At 41.8% G+C, this 27201-nt stretch overlaps 1 protein-coding gene and 1 non-coding gene across 4 annotated transcripts in view; both read left to right on the forward strand.

The window, feature by feature from the left end:
* LOC111243720 (acetylcholinesterase-like) overlaps window positions 1-23676 on the forward strand; it is a 44864-nt gene extending 21188 nt beyond the window's left edge. The window contains exons 1-7 of one of the 3 annotated variants that reach the window (XM_086979908.1): window positions 9144-9820; window positions 14023-14471; window positions 15279-15844; window positions 17723-18148; window positions 18432-18623; window positions 19961-20288; window positions 21753-23676. In XM_086979908.1, coding sequence (XP_086836034.1) covers window positions 14033-14471; window positions 15279-15844; window positions 17723-18148; window positions 18432-18623; window positions 19961-20288; window positions 21753-21874 — 2073 coding nt within the window. In that variant the 5' untranslated portion in view covers window positions 9144-9820; window positions 14023-14032 and the 3' untranslated portion in view covers window positions 21875-23676. Of the gene's footprint in view, window positions 1-9143; window positions 10160-14022; window positions 14472-15278; window positions 15845-17722; window positions 18149-18431; window positions 18624-19960; window positions 20289-21752 lie in introns of those variants that run through there. The other 2 variants (XM_086979899.1, XM_022789709.2) reach the window with 2 other exon arrangements.
* Window positions 21457-21528, forward strand: TRNAD-GUC (transfer RNA aspartic acid (anticodon GUC)). The gene has a single exon. It is a non-coding gene; the product is annotated as a tRNA-Asp (tRNA).
* Window positions 23677-27201: the final 3525 nt, after the last annotated feature.

Consider the following 27201-nt stretch of genomic DNA (forward strand, 5'->3'; position numbering starts at 1 on the left):
TATATATAAAAAAGTTAAACACAAACAAGTAATTGACCCATTGACATCGACGCTTCCTGATTAATATCATGACACTGCTTATTAATGATTTCCATATGAAGTAATCTTGACTCCTCGTATAAAAAAGGTTTTACAATGGGGAACATTGTAACGCGAACGAATCATATACTTCATTTTTACTATATCTGTGTGTATAAATGACAATTATCTGTGTTCCATGCGGTTCTATATGTCATTAAACCTCGTACTGCCAAAGCGGTGGTCTGATTATTCAAGTATAAATATTGCTTTCAAATATCACAGAGTAAGTCCCAGATTAAACAAGACCGTGTAAACGATCAGTGAAATACATGAGCGCGAACAAAGAAAGCAAACTAAACAGAAGTAATAGTACCGAAAAGGCTCGGCAACATGCTGCGAATCTGTTTCATTCGCTAATAACAGCACGTGCTCAAGATCGGGAAATAGAAGCGCATGAAGTATCGTTGTTTAGCTGGGTGCTTCCAACTGCCCCATAGCGATGCCGCCAGCATTCAGCGGTGAGCACGGCTCAGCCAGTAGACATTCAGCAAGCTCATGCCAGGACGGACGAGACGCGTATCCTTCGCTGGATGCGGTCCCGACTGTGCGGCAGTCATACCACACGAGGAAACTTAAATAAGCCTCAAATCAGCTATGGTTCCTCGAGTGGCTCCCTCTCGTCCTTCCACTCGGTTCCACCCAGTTCTGAAGAATATTTCCAGAACGAGGAATTCCTGTTGGCTCCAGTAGCAGCGGCGGTGGCAAAGGAAGCAAAAATTAATTATCAGATATGTAGGACTACGTGTTATTTTAAAGTCCACGTACATACTTACACGCGCGCGCTTGCAGGAACGCACACAGAAACTCAAATAATATTATATATCTCTGCAGAGAGGGATGTTGATGAACTACGCCGAACAGAGATTAATAGCAATAGCTGTGCGAAATAATTACCGTAAGAGATCAGATACAGGCTACAGTGGGTTCTGTGAATTAAGATGTTAAAAAATTTGCAAAGTAGGTACTACACCTAGGCATACGTACATATTCATCCTTTTGTTGTGCTCGCTGCATGTATGCACCGGACTCTACCGAGTAAAGTTTTTCTAGAGGTTAGCATTTCCCAAGGCGTCCTAAAATGAATTTAAACTTGCGCATTGTGAACTTATGTTCAAGTTTGTTGCAGCTGGTCTTTCAGCCTTCTAGATTTCTCCCACGTCTATGGCGCTTGTTCTCTAGCAGCAGTCTGAAAATGGTCCGCTCTACAGACATTAGGCCTTTGGCAGGGATATTCGTAATGAGAAGTTTAGATAACTTCCGCGCGATAGTTCTTCTCTTATCCTGTCTCAGATAAGCCAGTGCATTGTTCTAGCCATTAGTTAGCTATTGTTATACAGTCACCTAGTTTCGGTGGTGCGATTACGTATTATAGTTTCGGTATTTTCTTTACTATCTTCGTTTATTAAACGACTCTGCTACGCTATGTACATACATAATCGATCAATTCCCTTTGAATTATTACTTTGCAATTCGCGGCCAGTTACTCTACTGAAGTTACTCCGGTGCTTTTTTCACATTATCCATAGCTTTCGCCGATGAAATATTTCTAGAGCTGTCGTTTTGATCAGGCTTCTCGTCAACATACGCGATGTGAAAGACATGTCCAAACCAACAAAACGACAAAAAGTGACACATATTTACATATAAACTATTACCCGTTTAGAATTCAGACATCATAGAAATCAATTTATGTTATTTTCGCAACTAGGAAGCATAATAAATATATAATTTTTTTTAATTATAATGAAATCTTTTCTTTCATGTCTTGCTATTAAATATGAAAGTTATGAAACTTCACTACATGTAACAACGCATAACAATAAGAACACCGCTTATGAGTTTTTATCTCGTATGCAATAGTAATTGCATATAATGGACAAGTCTAGGACATATAATAGAAGCTGCTGGTTGGTATATTATTAAGACAGCTTAAGAAAATCTATATAATTATATAAGTATGTAATAACAAGTATTCAATATAAGCCGGAGTAATAACTATAGTGTAAAAATAAATGGGTAAGCACACAGTTGACATCTATGTTGCATTAGCCAAAGCCGGTTGCTACACGCTGATGCGGCCCCATCCGTAGAGAAAAAATTTGCTCGGCGAGATCCTCGGAAGCATGCGCGTAGCAGCTGACGGTGTCTTCATAACGGCGGATTCTGAACGAACGAAGGTGTAGGAAACAAATTAATATGCTACAAAATAGGTCAAGCATTTGTATCGGTTTAGAGAATACTTTATCAAAGATGCATTAGCTGAGTGGCTTTAATGGTATCAAACCTCCAACGACCATAGCGTTCTCGTACACTTCACGGCAGCTGCGGATACATAATGAAGAGATTTTATGCGGGCCCTGCCAACAAAACTGCCAGCGAATCTGATATTTAATGGAAGTAGATATTTCTACTGGTCTCGGAGATATTTGTACAAGTCGTGAGTATCTCACCCCAATTTTGTACCCAATTCGTCGTTTGACCCACCTCTTGTAAATACTATAGGTCTACGAGTAGGCTTGGGAAGCATGCTTTTCTGGGCAGGGCCTGCTTTCATTCAAGCCATTGATTTATCACGCCACGCGTTTCTCCGAAGACCAAACTTTCGCTGCCGAAGTTCTGTAATACTAGCGGAACTTCGTGCATTCCGTACAGCTTGGCCTGCTGCGCATCTCGTTGTAGCGAATTCACGTCATACGCTAAGTTCGTTTTACTCAAACTACATCCAGCGATGCGTTAGGTATGAGAACAATTTTCCCATGTAGTTGCAGGCGAACTTAGTAAAAAGTTCCTTACAAAAATTGTTATATTAAAAGCAAAGATCAAATGAAGAAAAAGCAGCCTACGAAATTGAATAGGAAATTTATGGAACACCCTGCCTATATGACCGAAAGGCTTTGGAAGCATTAGGTACATGTAGGATTCGTCTATCATTCATTGAACAATAAACAAAAACCACCTTTTAGGGGTAGACTGGGGCTGTCCGTTTTTTAAACGCAATGCTTTTCGGTAGCCAACTTTACTTCGGATAACTTTTCGGTCATATGCATTGCTTGGCTCCAACTGCTCTGCACAGTTTACCAAGCAGTAGCCAGCGAAAGAGCTCACAAAACTCACTCACTCAGATTAGCAGCTTTTCAGGCTTGAACGCTAGTTCAATGGAAACGTTTTCTGCGCATCTACGACCCGGCTTGGCCACCATCTTTAGCGGTCTTCGAGCCATAATGACTGATACTTTCAATGGGGGCTTCCGCAAGTTGCCACTACACTGGTCTGCTTCCACTTTTCTCTTTAAGGTCTTCTTTTTTACAGAAAAACGGTTATGCGCGAATATTGTAGTAAGATTCAAGCTTATCTGCATGCAGCTGACAGCGTATCAGTTGGCTTATAGGAAGAAAAAGCTATATCAGATAGAGCCACGAAAATACACAATGGTTCCGTTTGAGATTCGTACACCCCGCAGTAGCGTCTCCTCGGAGACCTATAAAGTCAGCATAAGTAGCAGTTGAGTAACCTCAATCTTAACTACCCGTATCGCCTATTTTGATTATTTTGTTATACGAAAAGCATTATATTAATGAGTGACGAATAAAAACGAAGATAAATGATGCTGTAGATTACGCTGCTTTTTATCTTCTAGCAGGTCCATCTGTACTATAAGACAAACGCTCTGCCTAGAAGTCAACTTTCTTCAAAAGCAGTCAATAGAAGGCTAATCTAGCCGATTTTCCCTTAATGGAAAACTAGCTTACAACAGTCAGTCCACGATAACGTATTGCATCTCCAGTAACAACACCTTCATTCAACACATTCACCTGAGTCATGCAGTTTGTGTAAGAAATCATAAAGCCTGCTTTATGATGTTTTAGACATTGAAATTACATAATAAATGTGAAATGTTAGGGTGACGATTTTCGAGAAAATCATTGGTGTAATTCGGGTATCGACGTCAGGATCGTGCTAAATCTATCCGTATCTAGGGTACCAGCCTCACTTGCTATGGGATAGTACCACTGCCTCCGTATGATTTTGACGCGTATGGTACATGTAGTAACTCGTTTTCAGCGAACCAGGAACAACTGTCCGATATGAGTTATCTCGTTAGCTCTTTTCTAAGGAAGAAGCAGCTGTAGTACTGCTAATGGTATTATTTCCATAATATTGCAATGCTAACCTAGCGTTTCTTTACTTATCACAAGGACATGTGGGGTATTCTAAATTCGAAATCACATTGTTTACACTAAAACGAGTTAGCTGACTGAAGCGGGACTTAGAACTCGAAATATTTATTTAACGGCAATACCAATAGTGGTAGTTCTAGTGACAGAAGCAGCTGTCGGTGTCGTGTAGCCTACTCCTGGACTGTTAGGTGATACGTAAGGGGCTTGGGAACGTGCCTGGATAGCTGTCGGCTTTCTTGCTAAGCCCAGGTGCGACTACTGGCAGGGTAGTGACGTAATGTTCCTACCTATTTTCCATCTATTTATTGCCAAATGGGAAAGAGAAAAAGGCCGACCAGCATAGACGGCTCCGGAGGAAGGGATGATGGTAGCTCTATTAAAAGTGGCCGCTGTAAAAACGGAACGACAGACCGATGAGTAGCCTAAACGCCACCGTCACTCGCATACGACTGCCTCCGCATATATACAAACATACACTCCTCAAGTGGCAACAGAGCCCCCTCATACGCTCTTTCCCGTCCCATCTTATTATTTCTTTTACAAGTTGCCGCTTTGCCATATACCCCTTTAACTATGAAGGTCTTGTAGGAAGGGTTCGTGCTTCGGAAACACGTAAGGCTCTTCCGGTGAAATCCATGGCGGTCGGACACTGCTGGCGCTGGCAGCAGGGTCAAAGGATTACCTCACTATTGCTAACGAAGCCTCTCGTTTGTGCTCGCTTTCTGAAACCTTAAGATCAGTGGTGATGGCGGCAGCTTGGTTGGCGGCTGCTTGTCTAACCCGTGCTTGCAAGGGCTTTGGTTTGTAAGTGAAGTTTACAACCTCTCGACCATCACTCCCCTGTCCACCTGTTTTCATTTTTCGCCCTACAAATAACCTATCCAGGGGTTTCTTTCGAGGTTGCTACCGCGGCATACCTCAGCGTCTACCCCTCAGTCCACCCTTGTCGCTTCCTCCCTAGCTAGACACTACCCTAACATCAACCATTTTCTATGCTACCGACACTCCACACTTTGTTCCTTCCAACGACTCTTTCGCTGTGTGCCCCCCCAGAATCCAGACCATCCCATTGGGCTATAGCGGGCAGGGTCCGCTGTATCAGCGTGAGCTGTTGCCCGCAAAATGAGGATCACATCTCTTCATTGAGGCGCCAGCGAACGGGTTCGTGTTCAGTGGGCCCATCTAGTGCTCTGCATATATAGAGGATCAGCGCATATATGTAAGTAGCTGGGAGACAGCCATTGTAAAACAGAGCTAAAGAGATAGCGCCTCAGGAAGCTGTATGTTTGGCATATGGCAGCCTGAACGTCCGGCCGATAGTTGCTGCCCTAACAATATCTGCTTGCAGTTTCTCTGAACCATCTAGATTTCTATGAAAAGAAACGAGATATCCACCGATGATGGCACTAGATAAAAAGCCAGACGTTGACCCTGATTAGCTTTAGCTGACAAAATAGGTCACGAAAAAGTTTAGTGCAGCTATAATACTCTGTTACTATCGGTACGCTGCGACTGAGAAAGCCCGATGTCACATACCTCTAGTGTTGAGCGAGAAGTTTTCGTGGTTTACGGAAAATGACTGTAGAGCCACATGGTGTCCTTCACTTTCAAGTGCACATTATAAATCCTTAATGAATTATAGGCCACGTAACTTACTTGTACGTTTAACTATAACGAGGAGGCAGTCAGAGTGGAAACACACTTTGACATCATACGTAATTGTAGTAGATATATATATGGATGTCCTGGTAAGATGTGTATACACGTACATAGCGGCGCGTCTAAACTGAAAAATGTTACGCTTTGTTTCTAGCACTGTGTCTAGACAAAAACAGGTTCTTCAACGAAATTATTTCCATGTGTGAATGTAAACACTTTGGTTTCTCACTGTCATGATTGGTCAATTCAGTTACCGTCGACTGTGATCACAACTTTAATTCGAAATCTAGAATACTAACCAATCATTCTCAATCGTTTGTTTTTTTTTATTACACAAGTAACAGTTCAGTAGTGACCCTGCGTATATAGCGCATGAAAAATTTCGACAGAACCAAACGGCTAAAAATTTAAAAGAAAAACTACAGCTAATCTCAAAAATACTAACCGTTGGAGCCTATCTAGACAACCCATTCGGAATACATCTAGACAACAAGCTGAAACGGCTATCTGTTTCTGTCTGAAAGACGTGAAGATTCAGAAATGGCTCTTCAAGCATTTTTTTTTTAAATCTAAATTCAATTGAGAACTTCTGATATGCCCCATGAGAGCTCGGGTTCTCTGGAAACCACGTAAAAGCTCACAACATCTTGGCAATTCCGGGCAAAAAAATGAGTGGGAATTGGGGGAAACTCTAGCGTGAAAAGATTAGAAGAGCACACAAGGAACAAAAGGCCAATTCGTCTGCCGAGCTGTTTTGTAGAAGCTAACAAATTAGCTTTAAAGTTTTCCATTTTTGACAGCAAGCGGCATTCGTACCCGATTGGTCAAAATTTAAAACGGCCATATTGTCTCCCAAAAGGAAAGCACTTTTCTGCCATCCTAAGGGTCCATTCCGTGAAAACTTACATTCAGCACCCTACGCTCATCTTCGTACGTAATCACGACACACTATATATAAGCAATATTTCAGCAAAAGTCAATTATATCTTATTCTGTTTCAATCGATACCAGCTTAAAAAAAAGTTAGTGGAAAAAAAAATTGCTCAAATACTATATATCATACAACGAAGCGATTTTATTATTTTTCAGAATACAATATCTACCTGTAACCTTCTCGGCCTAAAAATGATCAAATATATGAAGCCTACTTGTATGGTTAGTAGGATTAGTCTGCGATTGTACCGTGTGATAAGATGAAGCGTTGAGTCAAATGACGTATAGGTGATGATGATGGCAAAGTTCTTTTTTTAACTGATATACAATCATACCTGGTCCGCATTTGACGAGTCGAGTCGATCAGTATTGCAGAGTACGTACAATCTAGATCCTGTAAGCGTAGCATATCGTAGGGTATATTGGCTAATATCAAGATTTATTTACCAATACCACCACTGTATAGCAGGATACATGATAAAACTGTTGTCTAAAAATCGTATGAGCAATGGCTTGATAGGTTGTTTTATTAATTCCTTAACGTATTCATAAAGATATGTATATGTATAAAACTTTTTCATGCATAGATCTGATCTTATACGAAGCACTCTCTCTTACACGCGTCAGAAGTCATCTAGCGTTAGTAGGTTAACGGCGAAGCGTTCCCTCCGGCCTCATCAGCCATTATCGAGCCTGCCATCATTATCATATTATCAATTTATTTCAATCATATTATACCAGTTATTATACACGTGCCGTATATACCGTACTGATATGATTTTACATACGAGAACGAGCGCGAGTGGGAAGAAAGGACACAGCGACAGTCTTGGTACTATCGAGACGGACTCCAAATTGAGTTTTCTCATTGAAGTTGAATAGTTTCTTATTGTCACTCTTCCATTTGTTCTTAGATCGAAGTTGCTAGTTTTACTGTTACAAGCACTTCTGTTACTACATCAATTTAGTACTATCGCTGATCTTTGTATCGCTGCTGGTAGTGCTTCCGCCGTTGCTACATGACTGGCAGCTATGATAGTTGATTATGGCAGACACGATTATTCGGCCCATTAATCATTCAGCAACACGCCGATCATGCTATGGCATAGGTTATCCTTAGTGGTCCTTTTCCACAGTGGGATGAGCAGGCTGACATGGAAGACAAGATGGTATTATAGAGGCTTGTGAAGACAGACGTATGGTCAGGAATGAAGAAAGTACTAGACTTACTCTTTAGTCGATATATCCCTGTTCTGTGGGCTCTGCCAACAGTAATCTTCATTGGTAGACATGGCGGCTACGATTGCGTGGGAGAAGTAGCTAGATGGAGAGCAGCTGGCCGGGAGGATACTGCGAAAAAAGAATCACGACAAGCGAGAGAGGAGGCCTTATCTACCATCTATCTACCAATAGAGGGTAAACGTTGATCTGTTCATTGCCTTTAGTCCCGTCAATCTACATTATATAGATTGGCTTTGAGTCAATTAGTCACGATGTTCGGCTAAAATCCTTGATCGACCTTTCGATTTATATTTTGGTCGTGCATCACGCGTGTTGTTTTTGGTAACAGAAATTGCGGTTAAAGATATGATCCCTGGGAAGTTCTGCGCCCACTGATTGTTATTTGCTAAAGTAAATCTTCCAAGTGGGTTACGAGCACCACGTACGAGGCATGCATCTCGATAGAATCCCACACGCTGGTTCATTTCCTTGAAAGTTGAAGTAATAATTTATTCAGTGTAAATTAGGGGATCCCTTTGTTTTCGTATTCTGCTACTTTGTGTGTGGTGCACACCCACAACGAGTCAATCATATTGTTTGCTCTGGAGGCAAAAAGTTTTATGGCCAAGCCGTATGAAAAATAAACGCTGAGTACCTCTTTTCCGTGTGCAGACATAGAGCTCAATGGAATCATACATGAATGCAGAAATGATTCCAGTGGCTCCATTATTCAGCCAATTTTTCTGGCGAAGATTATTGACTTGCTTTAGATATAGTCTACACGTCTAGTCGTTTGGTCGTATTTTGATACACGCGCAAGTGCACATGTCACGTACGGAGACGATCAATCAATAACATCACAACACCGTATCGTGGCTTCGATATTTACTACGCCACTGCGGCGTACTAGGAAACAGTCTACGAACAATTTCTAATGAAAAGCAGTTCCGCCACGCTTTACAATGTTTGCGTTCAACATATATATATATATATATATATAACAAAAATATTGAACGACGCTATATATGTAGCGCCATCGTCGCAAGGAATGCTCGCCCGATCAAGAGCGATAAAAAGGCGGGCAGTGATCGTCCCTGAGCAGTCGCTCCGTTTACCACTTTGCGCGCAACGGCCGCTGCTGCTACTACGTTACCGCAGAGATTGTAGATTCTTGTTGTGTCACCATGTATGATGAACCGGCCCGCACCGCGTTTCCACAACACGAAGTAATCGTTTTGATGCCACTTTTCCCTATTGGCCCCGCTATTCCACGGATCACCAACCCATTCTATTAGAGCCATTCACAATAGCGGCGACTGCGACTCTCACCTCTCTGTCTAGCAGTCTCTCTAAGTGTCCTATTTTTCGTCTGTTAAGGATCTCGTTAAGAAGACGCTTTGTCAAAACGGCCAAGTGTCTTTGAGCTAATCGTATCGCTCGGACAAATACTGCCATTGCATTAAGATAGTTCCCAATGTATCAATTAGCAGCAACGTTGGTCCCCAATCCCTTGACTGTTTGGCGTGACACGTATTACTCTGAGCGTGACAGAGTATAGCAAGAAGTGCTGGCGCTAATTCCACATCGACTACATGATGTGGCAGTTCAGGCAAGCTACTGGTAGATTTGTGCAGTCCATGCACGTTCGCTTGGGTTCGTGTGAGCGTTACAAAAAATTGCCCTTGGTCGCGTGGTCATCCACCAACGACAAGAGTAGCAGACGACTACGACGGCTGGAGACCGTGAACGTAAGAACATATTCTAACGTGAATTGTTTAGGCAGAGAGGCGTTCCTCATCTAGCAAACTCATGAGTTCTCAACCTGTGTGTTTATCGTTTAGGAACGTTACTGTTTCTTCAAATTTAATAAACGATATTGCCGTATCTGATTGCTTTTTGTCTTAATTTGACGTATACATTCTAATCATTACGATAAGTATGTATAAGATTTCTATGTATGTTTAATAAAACCCACAACAACCCGGGTTGTTTGGGTTGTAATCAATAGCTCTGCTCTATTCGAGTGTCCATTTGCGTTTGCATTCAATTAATCAGTAAACGTTCATCTTTCGACCAAGAAGTTGAATGTAAGTGTTGACAATTCTATTCGTTTCTTCTAATTTTATATGTAAGCTCTTCGTTTTTGTTCCGTGGTTTCAGTCAGCCAAAAAAAGGCACAACTAAATAGACAACTGTCAAGCCACTCCTTTCAAACATAACCGGCCTCTTAGATATTGTACCTTTCCTCACAAAGACGTTAATATACTTCTTAGACATGAGATATGTTGACTCATTTGTAAAGCTGATGTCACCGTCTCTGTTTGAAAGAAACCGCTACCTAAAGAAACCTCTCGTTTTGGCTAATAATATGAGTCCAGCGTATGTTTGCTGGACCGCCTGAAGAATAGGCTTACGTTTTGAGCCTGGAAAAAAGCTTTGGAATTAATCTGCCATTTGAACGCGCTTATTTATGTGCACGACGTGGCGTTGGCGAGACTTGATATATCCTGTACGCTTCCTCCTATCGAACCGCCCACATCATTTGGGTCTCATCTACACTGCCCAGGATGTATCTTGATGTACACTTTTTCGATTCCTATTTACAAAATTGAATTTCCTCATCGGACGGGTGCTACGAATGGACCAGTAGCTCTACACTGGCAAATTAAAGGATAGCTGCTTACAATATATTTACATTTCTATCTTAATACTAGTTGAAGCAAAATATATCCGCTCGATTTCATGTTTACATTCGCAAAAATCGAAAAGAGCTAAATCAGAGCCCATTAGTCAGTGGCATCCCAAAACAAGGCAATGACCTTGGCGAAGTTAAAACGTTGATAGTTCTAATGAATTGTTTGGTAATCCTAGGACGAGCAAATTTTTCCCAGAGTCAAGCTCCGGCAAATGCCTGGCTCCATTAGCATACTGTTAATGGCCGTATAAGCATCCAGGAGGGCCCCCTTCCGGTTGGAAGTCGATGCGGTCCTTTGTTCGCATCTTTGTCAATAAAGCACATTGTTCTTCTCTGCTTCGCCAACAACCCAGTCAGTGGTCGATATTCTATACAAGTGTTTTTAGCATTAACACCATCTTTACTGTCCAAACGCCATCAAGGTCCTCTATTATTTATTTCTATATATGTATATATTCATATGGCATGTTGGGACATCAAAGGATTTAAGTATTACCTGGTGGTTCTGTTTTGTTTCCAATTGGATGAAGTAAATACGTGTTTATCACAAGACATGTGGATGTAGCTGGTTTGAGAAGTCACAATAGAGATAACAGTAGCGGCTCTCCGTTGACATATAGTAGACTATATGAGCTATCTGTTAACCAATGAAAGAACGGGTCTCAATAAGGACGACTGCTTACTATATTTAATTGCCTGCGTTAAACTCATCTATATTAGCTTTCAGTGATCTGACGAATTCATTCAAAATGAACTCCCGTCAGTAGGCTCTGAAGTCCTCGGGGCGGCCACAAAGTTCGAACAACTGGTTCGTTCAAATTCGTCTGCTTCAAATGCGTTTGACAGATAAACGCACGAACGGAAAAAAGTCTAATCTCAAGGGTTATAAAGCTTAAATAATAACAGTTATACGTAATCCGTCGATTGCTACACTCTCACCCCATAGCAATGGGCTTTTGCAAGTTCAAGCCATCCCCAGTAAATCCGTTAACGCTTAATCCGAGTTCTCTCGACCTAGGAAGGTTCACCGTGCTTTTCATCCCTACAAAAGATCAGTGATGCACTGTCGTAGCCGCAAACACTTGGCCAGTAACTGGACGACAATGTGTATCAACGAACGATAGCAATAATAAGAACTAATTTGTCTATTAAGGAAAGAGAACTATAAAATCGACTAAATCTATTAATATGCCCGTTTTTCTATATACGCTGGGAAGATTGTTATGCGAAGACCGAAGCATTGCCATTGAAACTGTGCTCAAGGGGAGAAATACTGGCACCCATGTTAAGATACAACGAGTGTATGTGAACACTGAATGTCTGGGTGTCGAAAGACAGGATCAAAACGCGGATAATAAACAACTGTAGACAAACAAGTTGTAGGACAATAAGGGCTATATAATTACGGCCTAAGTTCTACTTGAAGTTCAAAACGGTGTTCGTCACTTGTTTCAACTTACCTATTTTGTTTCATCTGATGTTATTCATTCAAATCGGGCTGTTTTAAATATATTGAATTCGGAAGCGTTGAGCGTTCGAGGTGTTCATACTTATTCTTGGAATCTTAATCTCTTAGTCTTGCAACATAATCAACCCGCAAAACTATATGCTGAAGTTTATAAACTCAAGCCTATGATTTAACTATTTTTGGGTTTAGTTGTCAATTATCGCGCTGTTTAAGACCGCAACTGATTTACATTAACATGATTGTTATACATCTAATTTTTCCGAATAGCGATAGATAATTTATTATAAATATGAATATTTGATATATTAATTTTCCATAGCAACCAGACCGGAGATAATAATGGCTTCTTATTTTGAGATGAACCCTCTAGTCGAACACTTGGAGTACATAGGAATTTATAAGATTTTGCGATCTCATTCCAACAATGGAAACGTCCCATACTGGGAAACCAAAGCTACGCCTCTAGTAGATACCAGCCAGACAAACATGTGACAGTGTATATATGTAACTACTGTATCATTATGTAAAGATTATTTCCAAAAAAATGTGTCTTTAAAAAAGATTGCTTCCTCCTGATTTAAAAAATATGTAAGATCCATCTAATAATATTTGCCTAAGTAGTAAGCCTAAGTACAACGATTGGATTAGCTTGCGTAAGATAATTTGATATACTGAGCATATAATAGGACCAATAATTTAATAAATGAGGCCAATTTATGAAAAATTGTTTTATAGAAATTAACTAATCAATAGTTAAGTAACGTGCTTCATGTGTTAACAGCGATAGCCCGTGATCATTTTTAATACCTAATAACCAGCCGTATTAGACGGTACTATATTCAAACATATTTATATATTGTAAAATTTAAGACAACTTCTTCGTTTGTTTGAGCTAGTATACAATGATGTTTTTTTTAAATCAGACGCAGGTCGTTTCTTCACATTCTTACTGAATCCTTAATGACAACTCGAAAAACAACGGCAGCCAAGGATTTCTTCTCATAATGGTTTGCTGAATGACAATGAAGCAAAGCCCTTTACCATGAGATGGTTTGACATCTTGAATGGGAAAAAGAAACCGTGTCCAATAACTCAAACATAAATTAGCTTCCCGTTTATTCAAGATTGAAGCGGGGAAACTAGAATAGAATTGGCGACACATTTGATAAATCCAGCAGCGACTGTCTATGACGAGTTATATATAGAAAAAATACGCAGGCAAATGCCACATGTTATCGCACGTTATATACAATCTGTAGTCGCCGTATGTAGTAATCCCTATTATTTCACTATCATCGTATATATACATATACGATCTTACATATATATATATATATATGTGTGAGACCAGGCTTAACTAAGTTGGTAGATTGGTCACGCGTGGAGAATCGTAGGTTTGGTATCTAGGCCGGCAATAGGCATATAGAATTCCCGTAACAAATCAGGCAGTTTCTATGCTCAAACATGCCCTAATTACTAAGACTTTTGCCATTAACAATAAGTTGCATTTGCAACGTGTTGTTACTGACTATCTGGTCTTAACCAGGCTAGTATGACGCAGTCTTAGCAATAGATTTCATAGTTGAAAAGAAGGAACATGTACATCATTTCTGCAGGTCTGTATGACATTCTTTTAATTTTCGTACGCGTTTTTCAATTGCTAGGTATAGCTACGTGAAAGCTTATAACGGTGTTCTTTCTCGCTCTAACCGGACTCGACTGAGACATTTGTTTAGATTAGCCCTCACACGCAATTATCATTCGTTTCGCTTTGCGTTTTACTTCAGATGATCGGCGATGCGGAGGCAGCAGCGCGGAGCTGAAGGCGGGGGCATTGCGGCCCGGTGGATCACTGGGTTGCGTAGAGTCGTGCGCCAGTCGGACATGTCGGCAGCCAAGGGCCCATTTCGCCTGTTCGGCCTACCGGGCCTGCGAGATTTGCGGACCCTCATGCTGATCAATTGGGGTCGCTCGCACCGAACGCGTTCGGCACACCACGCCAAAGTGACAACACTTCTTCAAGCCGCTGTGTTCTTTCAAGTGGCGCTGCTTTTTGGCGTTCTTGTCGGGCAGGCCGACGCGCGCGCCGCGCCCTCTCTCACGCATCATCATCGACATCGTACGACGGGCGGAATGCCGGCACACGGAGATCCACTTTTTGTACACACGACCAAGGGCCCTATTAGGGGAGTGACCCTACAGGCTGCGAATGGAAAGCTTGTCGATGCCTTCCTAGGTGAGAATAACCTATTTAAGCAGCTCTTGACCGTTACTGAGCAACAAGAGCTCACCTCACCCCGCCAATGCAATCTATATTCATCCGCCTAAAATTTCATATATGTAGAGTACCATCTTATCTTAAAGGTATTTTTAACTACTCAGAGGTAAACGGGCAGAGTTGTTTCATCAATAGGTTAACCTAATAAAAATATGACAGTAATAATCATGAGAATTATCATTATTCTGGTCATATAGCAGTGTTAGCAAAAATGTGAAGGACACTTGGTGCATTTTAATTATATGTTAAGTCAATCGCAAAGTAACGGCCGTTTCTTATGTTGTTTTTGTTTCGTTCATTCGTCGTAAAATTACATTTACTGACAACTGAATAATATATAGCGTTGGAAATCTCTCTTTCTGTCATATTATCAAATCATATACAAAAAGTTCGGGTCTTAACAGCTGAACGTTTTCTTTAAGAAATGCGATAATTTCAGTTATTTATAAACTGAAATATATCATAGAGTTGGTGAACGTGGAGAAATATGAACATTTTTTTAAGTGAACCTTTCTATGTTTTTGTCTCGTATTTTGCCTTACATTCAGAAATACATATGTATTGTCAAGTTCTTTTCGACTAAACGGCTTAGTAAAGTAACGCGCCATTAATCGCGTGTATGACTTCTACTGTTTCCTCATTGCATTATTACCACGCCGTGAGCAAGGTTCTATCAATCCAACAACAGATCGGTTTTTAAGATTGTCTTCGACGCCGGTTTTCTCTTTGTTTTTTTGGCGCCGCTTTTCGTCATGTTTACTTTAGGCATTCCATACGCTAAACCGCCGATTGGCAAGCTACGATTTCGGCACCCTGTCCCGATGGATCCTTGGGAGAAGCCGTTGAACTGCAGTGAACGTCCACCAACGTGCGTACAAGTGCTGGACACATATTTCGAGGACTTCGAAGGCTCAACGATGTGGAATGCCAATACCAACATGAGTGAGGACTGTTTGAATATGCTCGTGTGGGTGCCTCGGCCGAGACCGACGAACGCTGCCGTCCTGCTCTGGGTATACGGTGGTGGATTCTACTCGGGTACAGCGACGCTCGATGTCTACGATGGCCGAATACTTGCCAGTGAAGAAAATGTCATCGTGGTGTCGTTCAACTACCGCGTCGGGTCGCTCGGATTCCTCTATCTTGACCATACAGATGCGCCAGGCAACGCCGGCCTCATGGACCAGGTGATGGCGTTACGCTGGGTGCAGGATAACATCCACTTATTCGGCGGCAACCCCAACAATGTGACGATATTTGGAGAAAGTGCCGGAGCCGTCAGTGTTGCGTTCCATCTTTTATCCCCACTGTCTCGTGACCTTTTTTCGCAAGTAAGTAATTCTTTACAGAGGTATTATTTTTATATGTTAGACGAGAACAGGTCAATTTCTGTCTATATGTAATCCAGAAATCAAACCGCACAGCGCAGGGGCAACGTCGGAAACTCGAAGCTGTAGAGATGCCCGTTGAATCCTGTAGAGCACAGTCCCATCGACGCGGTCTTGCACTCGCAGATTTAAACATAAATTATTGTTATAGCGCACACTTCTATAGGATGATATAATCTGCTGAGAGTGAGATGGCAAACAGCTCTACATTTGACCACTGATTGAACTTAATATAAATTAACTGGCGAATAGTTTTTCTTGGTGCATTCAAGCATTAAGTAATCGTGCTACCAACATGCAATGGCAGGGGGTAAATACCATGCTAGCTTCTAATCTCAAATTGTCCATCCAAACTGCAGCACTCTTAATAGTATTATCGAGTCTTTTTATATGCACTTAATCCATTTAACCTGTAAAAAGTGAGATGTCATTTAATTTGGTTTGAACTACATAAATCGCAACAGGCGACAGTCATCCGGAACAGCTATAAAGGCACCAAGCGGTTCGACCGTAGCGAGTTTTCCGATTAGACTCGAATGACGCTAGCAATAAGATGATATTAAGGGTATATTTGCAGCGCTCCAGAGCTCAACAGGGGAACAAACCCTTTACGATACGTTGGGCTTTTCGCTTCGTTCTGTGGGCCAGCAACTGATGTTAATGATTCTAGTAATCGTTGTAGTAATAGTGGAAGTAGCAGCGGCAGTGGCTGCTGATGCCTTCGCGATCTCTCCAAGGACCATTTAATGCTGTTTTACTCTTTATCGTCGTCGTACGATCCAATCCACGATCCGATCGTACGTGCACCTGTTACTCGCTCATATGCAAATTCACTCGTACACTCACAAAAAAGGGCAGATTGCAACGACAGAAGGTCGCGGGTGAACCAAGCAGGGGGCCAAACAGCAGAAGCAGCAGCAGAGGAAAGGACAACTTAATGTTTCCTGTTTGCTTGTTAACCTGTTCCTCTGCGTATCCTGCTGTCACGCTAGCAGTATGATATAAGGGTTGTAGTAACAAGAAGCGGCCCTTAAAAGAACTTGCGAGCTGGGGAAGCTTCAGGGATCGGAAGGATCATTTGTGAAGAAGGGCTATGTTCGATGGATCCGAGAAAGCAAGCAGCTACCGATCCTGCTGCCTGCCTGTCAGTGGCTGGTTTCACTCCCTTTTATTTCACAGTCAGTATCAACTAGCTGTTAGATAAAAGATGCGTCCTGTAACCGGTAGTGTACCACCGCGAATGCTATAGTGCATTCGGGTGGTTGCTTTGACGGGCCCAAGGTCCGTGTTTTGAATCTGAACTGCCTCCTCGGGACATCCCCCTTTATTCCCGCTCAATCGTGCTACACCTCTTTAGAGCACTGGTGAAGGGTAGGCTTATCCGATCTTTAAGGAACCCCGGAGCAACAGAACTCTCAGCACGCACTTCTCCTTCCTGAAGAGCTCTCGAAATGAAGCAGCGCCACTCTGCCACGATGACAGTGATGCTGTTCACTGTTTCTACAACTGTGGCTTTTGCACAGAGTGTCTTGCAGTCGTTATGGTGCGCATTCATCGCTTCCATGATCGACCTTTGCATTGCCCATCTTATGTGTCTGCTACGCAGCTGCAGATGCAGCTTCCCGTAGCTTACTTCTAACTCTGTGCTGTGTTTGCTACATTTTTGTGACTTGTGTTTTTTTGTTTTTCTGTACGGTGCGAAGCTTCTCCTAAGCTGTGTAGCTGTTCTGTACATAAATATATATTATGTCAGTGCTTATTTACGCCTTAATCGGGTCCTCTTTTATCGGCCTTGTTGTTTTTTCTTTGCGCTGCTTTCAGGCAGTGCTTCAGTCGGGAGGCGCTACCGCCCCGTGGGGTTACCATGACCGCCAAACAGCCATGACCAATGGCTATAAGCTTGCACAGGAGGTCAAATGTCCGTCGGACGATGTGGACGCCACCGTTAAGTGCCTTCGACAGCAAGATCCCGACCTATTGGTGCAATCCGAGATCTTCGCCACGGGAGTCGTAGACTTCTCTTTTATCCCAGTGGTAGACGGAGCGTTCCTTACCGAGCGACCAGAGGACTCGATGAACTCAGGGAATTTTAAAAAGTGCCGAATCCTTCTAGGCTCAAACCGCGATGAGGGGACCTTCTTTATCATCTACTACCTAACGCACCTCTTTAAGCGGGACGAAAACGTCTATCTAACCCGAGAGGACTTTGTCGAGGCCGTGACGGCTCTAAGCCCAATTGCCTCACAAGTGAGTTCTAACTTTTAAAGTTGCTACTAAACAACAAACTTCAACAGGAGTCGTCGTCGTTGACTGTAGGGTCTCTAAGTTATTTTTGTTATACTATTGTGTACACAGCGTATTTAGAAACAAACATCTACCAGTTTCTTATTCCTGCTTGTTCTAATAGGTGCACTTAAGAATGCAATGTTTATTTTTCCTCTATAATAACGTATAATGTATTACTCTTATATTGTAATAGGTCTATGAAAATTATTACAATACGGGCATTCAAAGCAAGCATATTTTGCAGGTGGTGAATGAGGCAATCATATTTGAGTACACAGACTGGCTCAATCCAGATGATCCGATTAAAAACCGAGATGCCGTTGATAAAATTGTTGGCGACTATCATTTTACGTGTCCTGTTGTCGATATGGCCCACTACTACTCATCAGCTGGACTCGATGTTTATATGTACTATTTCGTCCATCGGTCTTCACAGGTATTAAACAGTTACCTTATGATCGGGGTGATTATTGTTTTATGTAACTTTTAAAATTCTTGCGTGATAACCATGGAACTTCGAAGTCATTACCTTGCAACATTGACTTCAGATGATTTCCAGCCAACAAGCGTGTTCCTTAAACTTGATAATTTTCATAATTTTTTGGTGAAATCTACCTCCCACTAGTATAGCAAGCAAGCGTGCTATACTACTGGGGGGTAGTACACACGCATTACACGTAGCATAGACGAATTGGGTCGAGCTATAATAGAGAAGGTTTCTAAAGAAATATAAGAAATACCTCGCAAGGATAGACAACAACTAAGTTTTTTATTTTTTTTAGAAAAGATAGCTTAATGGATTGTATGACTCAACAACGAACTGCTGCAAAAACCTCGATTCCAGATAAGCAGGAGAGGGAAAATTAGTATGCGCCTAATAAATCTGGGTGTACTGAAACGATGAATGGATGTAGAAGCTTTCTTTGCACCGCCACAGTTTCTGGGGTAGTACCGAAGGCCAAGGAAACGAGGAAGGTGGTGGTGGCTGAGGGGTCGAGGGAACGATAGCTAGCTTGGCAGGTTATGTACAAGGGGGTTTGGAATTGTGCATAATACAATAGCCACCAGACATCCGGTGACGGTGTACGTATTGCGGCGAAAAAGGTTCGCTTTGATTCTCACACGGCTCTTTTCTATGTGGTAGTGCTAACCACATGGCCCCATTTCTTCTGGGCCTTTGGCCTGCCGTACTCCCAGCAGTATCGTCCACGCACAGCAGCCTCGCCCAAGGTCCCTACGGTGCCGGAAGTTCTGTTTCCTTTCTGTGTAGCAGCTCTGATGGCTAAAGCAGTCCCCACAGCAACTACAGCATTCGACGTTATCCCAACGGCAGCCGTCGTTGATTTCGCAACTGGAGAAGTTCAACCTGGGCTTCTTGACCGGGTGGCTGAGTGGCTGGCCGTCGGGCCAGCAGTTGACAATCTCGCTGCTGTAGCTGCGGTTCACTAGCTTCATTCGTACAACAAGCATCGCGTGAGCTGCGTGCGACATACCAGCTCAAGCTAATTTGCCCCCTCCACTATTTTTCTCGTTTATTCTCCCGAATCCACATATCCTCGAGAGGCTTTTAGGGATGAAAGCAGTTTCTTCCCAACGTTGCTTCTTTTTTCAATCTCGGTCTACGCTTCTTCATTAGTTACACAGATTGAAAACTAGGTCTGTTTCTCTATGTATGTCTGTATGAACACACGTATTTATGTGTAAACGTGAGTGTATATGGTCAAAATTTCTAAACTGAATTATGATGCGATATTGCCGTCCGTACCGTTGCAGAATAAGTGGCCCGAATGGATGGGAGTAATTCACGCGGACGAGATCGCGTACATCTTTGGCGAACCGCTAAATCAAACCTGGTCATATCGACAGGACGAGCAACAGTTCAGTAAACGGATCATGCGCTACTGGGCCAACTTCGCGCGCATGGGAAACCCCAGTTTAAACCCAGATGGCAATTGGGAAAAAACGTACTGGCCAGCGCACACGGCATTTGGGAAAGAATTCCTCATACTTGACGTTAATTCCACTCAGGTTGGCTACGGTCATCGCGCCAAATACTGCGCCTTCTGGAAGAATTACCTGCCTAACCTTATCGCACTTTCCAGTAAGTCAGTGTACAGGTTGATGTTGAAAAGGATGATTTATATGAACGTGCGCGAAGCAAAGCTCCAATCGTAAACTAGTCATATACGAAATTGAAATGATTTAGTGTACATAGAAAAATTATTATAGAAAAGATGTTTGTACAACATTACGAACTTTGTTGCAAATCAATAATAAGCTCGAGAATTGTATTACAGTCAAATTTATACTCTGTTTTATCTCTGTCTGTGAGCCACTTGTATTTAGTTTAGGCCTGAGCTTGCTTCAAGCAGTAAAACGTCTTAGTTGAAAAAAGCACTGCATAAAAAAGCTTTAAATTCATTCCCTTCAATATGATTTGATTTTTGAAAATACGTATGAGATGGCAAAGCACATAAAAACATAGACAGGAATAATGCGCGGGTGCTTCTGAAGTGCTAGGAACCTAATAGGATAGCAGTTGGGTGGGGGTTTTAAAATCTATTTGCAGGAGAATCATTAACACAGCATGAAAGCTTTTAACAGTGTGAAATTTGGGCAACATAATAGATAGATTTGTAGATAACAAATTTAAATAATAATAAATTTATAACACCTCTATACTTGAGAAAAAAGTAAGCTGCAATAAACGTCTTGCTGAAATTTCAGTTCTGAATCATTTGATAAATATAAAAACTTTTAGCTTATTAGCGCACCAGTAGTACGTTCGTGGGAACGGTTGAAACTGATCCAACATAATATCTTCGTAATTGGTTTTTGTATAATGAAATGTATATTATCGGATTATCGAACTTCCTACTCCTCAAGTGTGCAATTGTGTTTACGCAGGTAAAACATACGATGACGGCAAACTGTGATATATAATAAATTAATAGGAAGACCACATATAACGTTGGCTTGCTCTTAGGCGCTATAAGTGTCTTCCCGGGGCGGTCCATTATGAACTATTACGTATTGGATGATGGTACCGGTAATCTCGCCCCTTCACACAAGCCTTCTAGTAAAGCAGAATTATTTCTAAAATCCCGTATATTCTAGGCTTTAACAAGCACTAACGCATTTTTAAAGACGTTTTTTGTTGCGTGTCAGTATTACTTCCCCAACTATGTAATAAGCGACAAAGATGTTTGGCGAAGAATCCCAGTACACGTTTTGGTTATGGGCTTTCTGGCCCAGCGTTTTTTCCGTAGTCCTCGTTAGTATAGTGGTTAGTATCCCCGCCTGTCACGCGGGAGACCGGGGTTCGATTCCCCGACGGGGAGAGTATTTTCCAACTTTTTTTCACAGTCATTAGTTTACCACATTGCATACTTAGCCAGTTTTATAATGTACAGCGGATGGACAAAACCCAGCTAATCATAGCACCTCGACAGTAATTCATATTTACAGAATCCTATGATTTAATAATTCTGGCGATCACACAAAAACATACATCTGTCATTTGGTGTATTATTGTACAACTTTTATGCACGTCTTTCATTTGCAGACAATAGCAGCAAGACCGATCTGGACTGTGACGGCACGAACGCCTCCACACGCGGTACCACGTCACCCGGCGGACTCCTGCTCGTGCTGCCGCTGCTGACTTTCAGGGTGCTGCTCGCGTAGTCACGTCCTGTCCAGAAACCTCTGCGACTGTTGGTTTTCCCAGTCGTTTGACAGGGCTACCAGCACGGTCATCACAGCATTGCACCCGTACGCAGCATGCCCCTTGACTCCAACGGCACGTCGCGCATACAAGTTGCCTCTGGCGCTCGAAAAATCGACGGAAGGGACGCACCGACAACACTGCTGAGCACTGATAGAGTGAATGCAAACCTTTGAAAAAATGCACTAACTGAACCTTGGTATATACATACATGACCTATAGCGCACCCAACTGCGACGCCAGTATTCCATTGTGGGGCAGAAATATCCCCCATTCCACCTGAAGTCGTCTGATATACACATATATATATATAACAAGAACTGTTCTAATTTCGACCGGTGCCGCATCTCGGACAATATCTCCTACAAATTCCCAGAACCGTGTTGTTTTTATTTGCATCATTGCCCTGGCGGTTTGCGGAATTATGAGCGAAAACAGCTACCCTTTCTATTACTTATAGTTAGCACCGCTACTACCATAACTAGTACTATACTACTAAGGCTATAAATAACTACCAGTGACTATTATTACCATTGAGGTGAAGCTGTGCCGCCCATGGCGCCTCCCCAACGTAACCTTCGTGTTTATGAAGTACAAAACAACTTAGCTGAAGTTGTTCTAATTGCAACAAACAGCAAGACAATCATTTTCAGTGAATGGTTTTGAACATCATAGAATAAGATGACGGGAAGAACTATTAACGCGATGAACATACACCATACGCTAACAAAATCTGATGATAACTAAAGAACACGGTCGATGTTGACAAACGACAGTGTCGATAACTATATACGGCTATGACAACCCTCTAATAATGATGATAATACGAAGCACCTGTACGGAAGAACGAAGAAAGCTACAAAAATACAATAGTGAATTCAAAAACAGGCAAATAGAAATTAGGGCGCGATAATAATGTTAAGAAGTTGCGAGAAACGATAACTCAATAGTACTTATCGAAACAATGCCTATCATGATACGAGAGAGACAGCATTATTTATTATGACAGATATGATCACGGTGATCAAAGCGTAATGTTATATCACAACTGACCTTAGTTGTGGACATCAGTGATAACTAGGTAGAAGATACTCGGGTCAGACGAGAATGGATCGATTTTAAACTCATACTGATTATGGAAAGGCCTTGCCTATTTGGCCTAAGCTAACGTGGCTTCTGGTACGGCGGTGGCAGCTATTGCCACCACGGGAATACACAGGCACACGCAAGAAAATCATCGACTCGCTCTAGTCGCATGCGATAACCAGTTGTTAGGCGCACGGGGAAAGCATCAACGAGTGTGCTTAACTTACCCATTGCAACTATCAATAGGCAATATCCTACGTCAGTGTATGAAGTGCATAAAACGTCGCCTAATAAGTGAGGGTGAAAAATATGATGAAGATTCAGTTCAGTGTCCGCTAAGTAAAAAGGCCGGTTGGAGCTGTGTACATAGCGACCGATGCAAGTTCGCCAAACATGGCTTCCTCATGCGGTCTACACCAGGCACGCATCCATAACATGTTACAACTCTGTTGTTTGGTTCGCCCGCCCGGATCGCGTGCGAAAGCTCAGCCGATTGAAAGTAAAATGCTGCCAGCAGTAATGCAAGTTGTAGGTGATTATAGTATCTGAAGCCTAGGACATAAGTATATCTCTGGATCAGATAGCAAACTTCGTTAACTCTGTTCGTATCGTATGTAAAGCTTATATATAAATATATACATAATAATAAATATTATTATATATATTCTCTATGAGAGTCGCCGCAGGTATCCCTAAAATCGCTGCCGTAAGCTGTTGTCTCTATGACGCATTGTTTTTTCTCCCATTTGCTTCACTTTTCCTATAGCCTAAAACGTAATTCTCACGTACCGCACGGTTAGGCCTTAAGAGTTGTACGATGCACTCAAGATAAAGATTAGAGCGTTTTATTCGCAAAATCAAAGGATCACTGCTCATCAAAGCTGGCCAGCTATGAGCCCGCCATATAACTCTGGCACTTACTCGTCAGAAACAACCATTGTCAGCCGCTTCGACTTTTCCCAAACGTTTTGCTATTATCTGTAAATGGCCAAGTTCACTCTCCTATGGGGTTCCTAACTTGTTTGGTCGCCTCGTTCCAGTTACCAGATACAATTCGTCCTGATAGCGGTTTATTATTTGACAAGCTTATTCGTACCACTGTCAGAACCCCTTCCATATTCTCCAGTGGGCATACTGGAAGCCTGCTTTCCCAATGCTTATCGGAATCGTCCTCACCGCACCCAGCAGAATCGCTTGCTACCGCGTCCGCCAGAGGGGCACCGAGCGCTATCCGACATGTTTCCAGCTGAACAAACAATAGCAGACGCTCGGCGCGTACAAAACGGCGGCCGACCATGCAGAAGTCACAGTGGTACCTCGTTTTTAACTGATTATTAGTTAGATGAATAATACGAACTACTAATAATTATAACAATAATAGTATCACTATTAATAATGATAGCACTATTTAATATATCGTTAGAAAATGGGTCTGCAGAGAAAAGAAAAGCTGTGAGAACTAATAGAGAGAGAGAGAGAGAGAGAGAGAGAGAGAGAGAGAGAGAGAAACGGCGTTAATTATAATTAAGGGATGACACGAAAGGTGAATAACATGAACATTACTATTGTTATCATTAAAATATATCACACAGATGTAAATGCTATAGCAATGAATCGCTGATGGTAATGACGGTATAGTTAGTAATAGATTTGTGGTAATAACATGTACAACAATACTTAATCGTCACGGCCCAGCTCAAGGCCAATAGTCGGTAGCATCATTATGCAGTGCGCGATTACTCAGCTCGAAAAAAACACGCAGATTCGCACGAAGTAAAGGAAGTTCAGATAGCCAGCCAGCCAGCCAAACGCGTGGAAAGAAAGACGAGCTACATATAGTAATATCATACAGAAATTGGCGTTTAGCGCTAATGGGTGAGCTGCCCCCAGGAATCTCGGCTATGATCCAGTAGTCAGCAGCGTTCCAGGTTGACGCTCATTCCCATCTGATACATGTAACGCTACTCTGGACTTCGTTCCAGTTGCACCACCCACTGCAGTTAATACTCCTTGTAAAGCGGCGCATGTCATACGCACGCAACATAGGACAACCCACCAGCGGATATATCCAGGTCAGGCCTAACTGTTCTACATTGTTGCTTGGAGAGGAACGGCCAGCATACAGATACGCAGGTAAAATGGTGGCCTTCGTCACAATCCCACAACGACAGTAGCGACGCCTAGGAACCCGCACGCAGGTAATGCAAATAAGAGCTTCGTTTGTGAATTTTGTAGACGAACCGGAGTTTAACACTACCGGAAATAGCAGAATTCCTTTACTCAGTTGTTCACTAGAAGGCCATACGTTACAAGCTCGCACTTGAATAAAGCACACATAATGCAAACCTAACAACACACAAAGCTCTTTTTTGCAAATGGTTCGTTACCTCACCTTGTATAACATAACAATATCGAACTGACTGATTGTCTGAGAACGGCTGAACTGGCGTTCGGACACACCGATGTTAAGCGTAGTCGATTTGTATGTAGAAAAACACGCATAATTTTTACGTCTAATAACGAAAAACGATTATATCGTAACGAGCGCTTAGATAAGGATGGAACGGAGCTGATCGAAGTCTCTTACCATCGGTTATTGCCAATAACGAATGATACAATACGATCATAAATCTAATAACAATAACTAAATGAAAATAACATTCGAACTAATAAATAAATTAATAAACCATTTAAAAATGAAAATATTACTATTTACAATTATAGTGTTATCGAATTGAGATGTCGTCATACCATGGAACATTACTCAGAGACGTTTGATTCCGAGTGATTTATACGATTTTTCGTATTTAGTGAGATAACAAACGCAAAAAAAAATCTGCATAAATGTTGTCACAATGAGAAGCGGGCACGTTGATGCGCTACTAATTCCAGTTGTACCAATTACAATTTATTATTACAAAATATACACCAACGTTACCTTAAAACCACGTATATACAATTCAGTGCTAAATGAACAATACGGCATTTCGGGGTGGGGGCAGCCGGCAGTGGGATATAGAACGCATACACAGAACACAAAATATCGAACCATCATCGTTTATAACATGATGTTTTTTTCCTCCTCTTTTCCCGTGTTCAGCACAGTTTTTTTATCGTGAAATAATCAGGTCTGATCTAAAATTTTGCTTGATTTGCAAGTAGTTCGCTAATTTTTAAATAAATTCGTTGTCTATTTTTGCTACAATACATAAAGCTCTTTTCAGTAAAAAAAAAAAAAAAAAAATGACAAGATAACTTTGAGTTTTGGCATGTTCATTCTTTCTTCTATGCAACACTTTCTGTTCTACATTTTTTCTTTACATATATTTCATTATGCAGCTATCTCATTGTTCGATGTACGCGAATTCATCTACTAGATATCGTGTCGTCCGTGCCCTTCCGAAGTCGAACTAGTCACACTACACGCACGTAAACGCACTGATCTTTTCAGCGAGCCACCTCAGGGAGTTAGCGCTCCTCGGGCACGCCCTTGAGTCATAAACTGCAAGTTACGTGTACTATAAATAGGTTTACCTATTACGGTTCTAGTAAGACTTCCGTACTCCCTACCTAACCAGTTCCCAGAAAGCTGTTACCAGTCAAACAGCCATCGACGCGCGTACTTGTTTTCACAAAGGGGTAATATCCTGATCCCTTGGCCGGACAACCACTAAACTACACACATCCTGCAGTTCTCCAAAGCGTTATTTTAAATGTAACTTACTTTTACTCATCCTGCTACATTCTTACAAAGTAACACACCTTACATCAAGCTTGTTTACGTACAACGGTGAAGCACGTTTATAGGATTCCTACTGTGTGCACCCCCACCCCGTTGGAGGCTCTCTGGAACTGATCAACGCTGTATACCAAGTTTATCGAAAAAATCTAAACAGCATTTACGCAACCAACACAAATGCCAACTGACTAGTGAGAATGGGTTTGTAACAACATTTTTACTCTCGTGACGAGAACTCGCAAACTATATAAGAAAACACACAAACGACTGTTCTAAGATTAAGAGAACGATTCATATTAATACGAAGAAAAAATACACTAACAATAATACTAGCTAAGCCGATAAATTGCAAATAGTTTTTTGCAGACTTGCTTGGCAAAAATCCTGTTTCTTCTGCCGCCTCCTTTGCAAAATTTTACCAATTTTCAGCTAAAAAATACCAACCTGTGGTTATATTGTAAC

The sequence above is a fragment of the Varroa destructor genome, unplaced genomic scaffold, assembly GCF_002443255.2.
Source record: "Varroa destructor unplaced genomic scaffold, Vdes_3.0 BEIS01000001.1, whole genome shotgun sequence".
NCBI lineage: Eukaryota > Metazoa > Arthropoda > Arachnida > Mesostigmata > Varroidae > Varroa > Varroa destructor.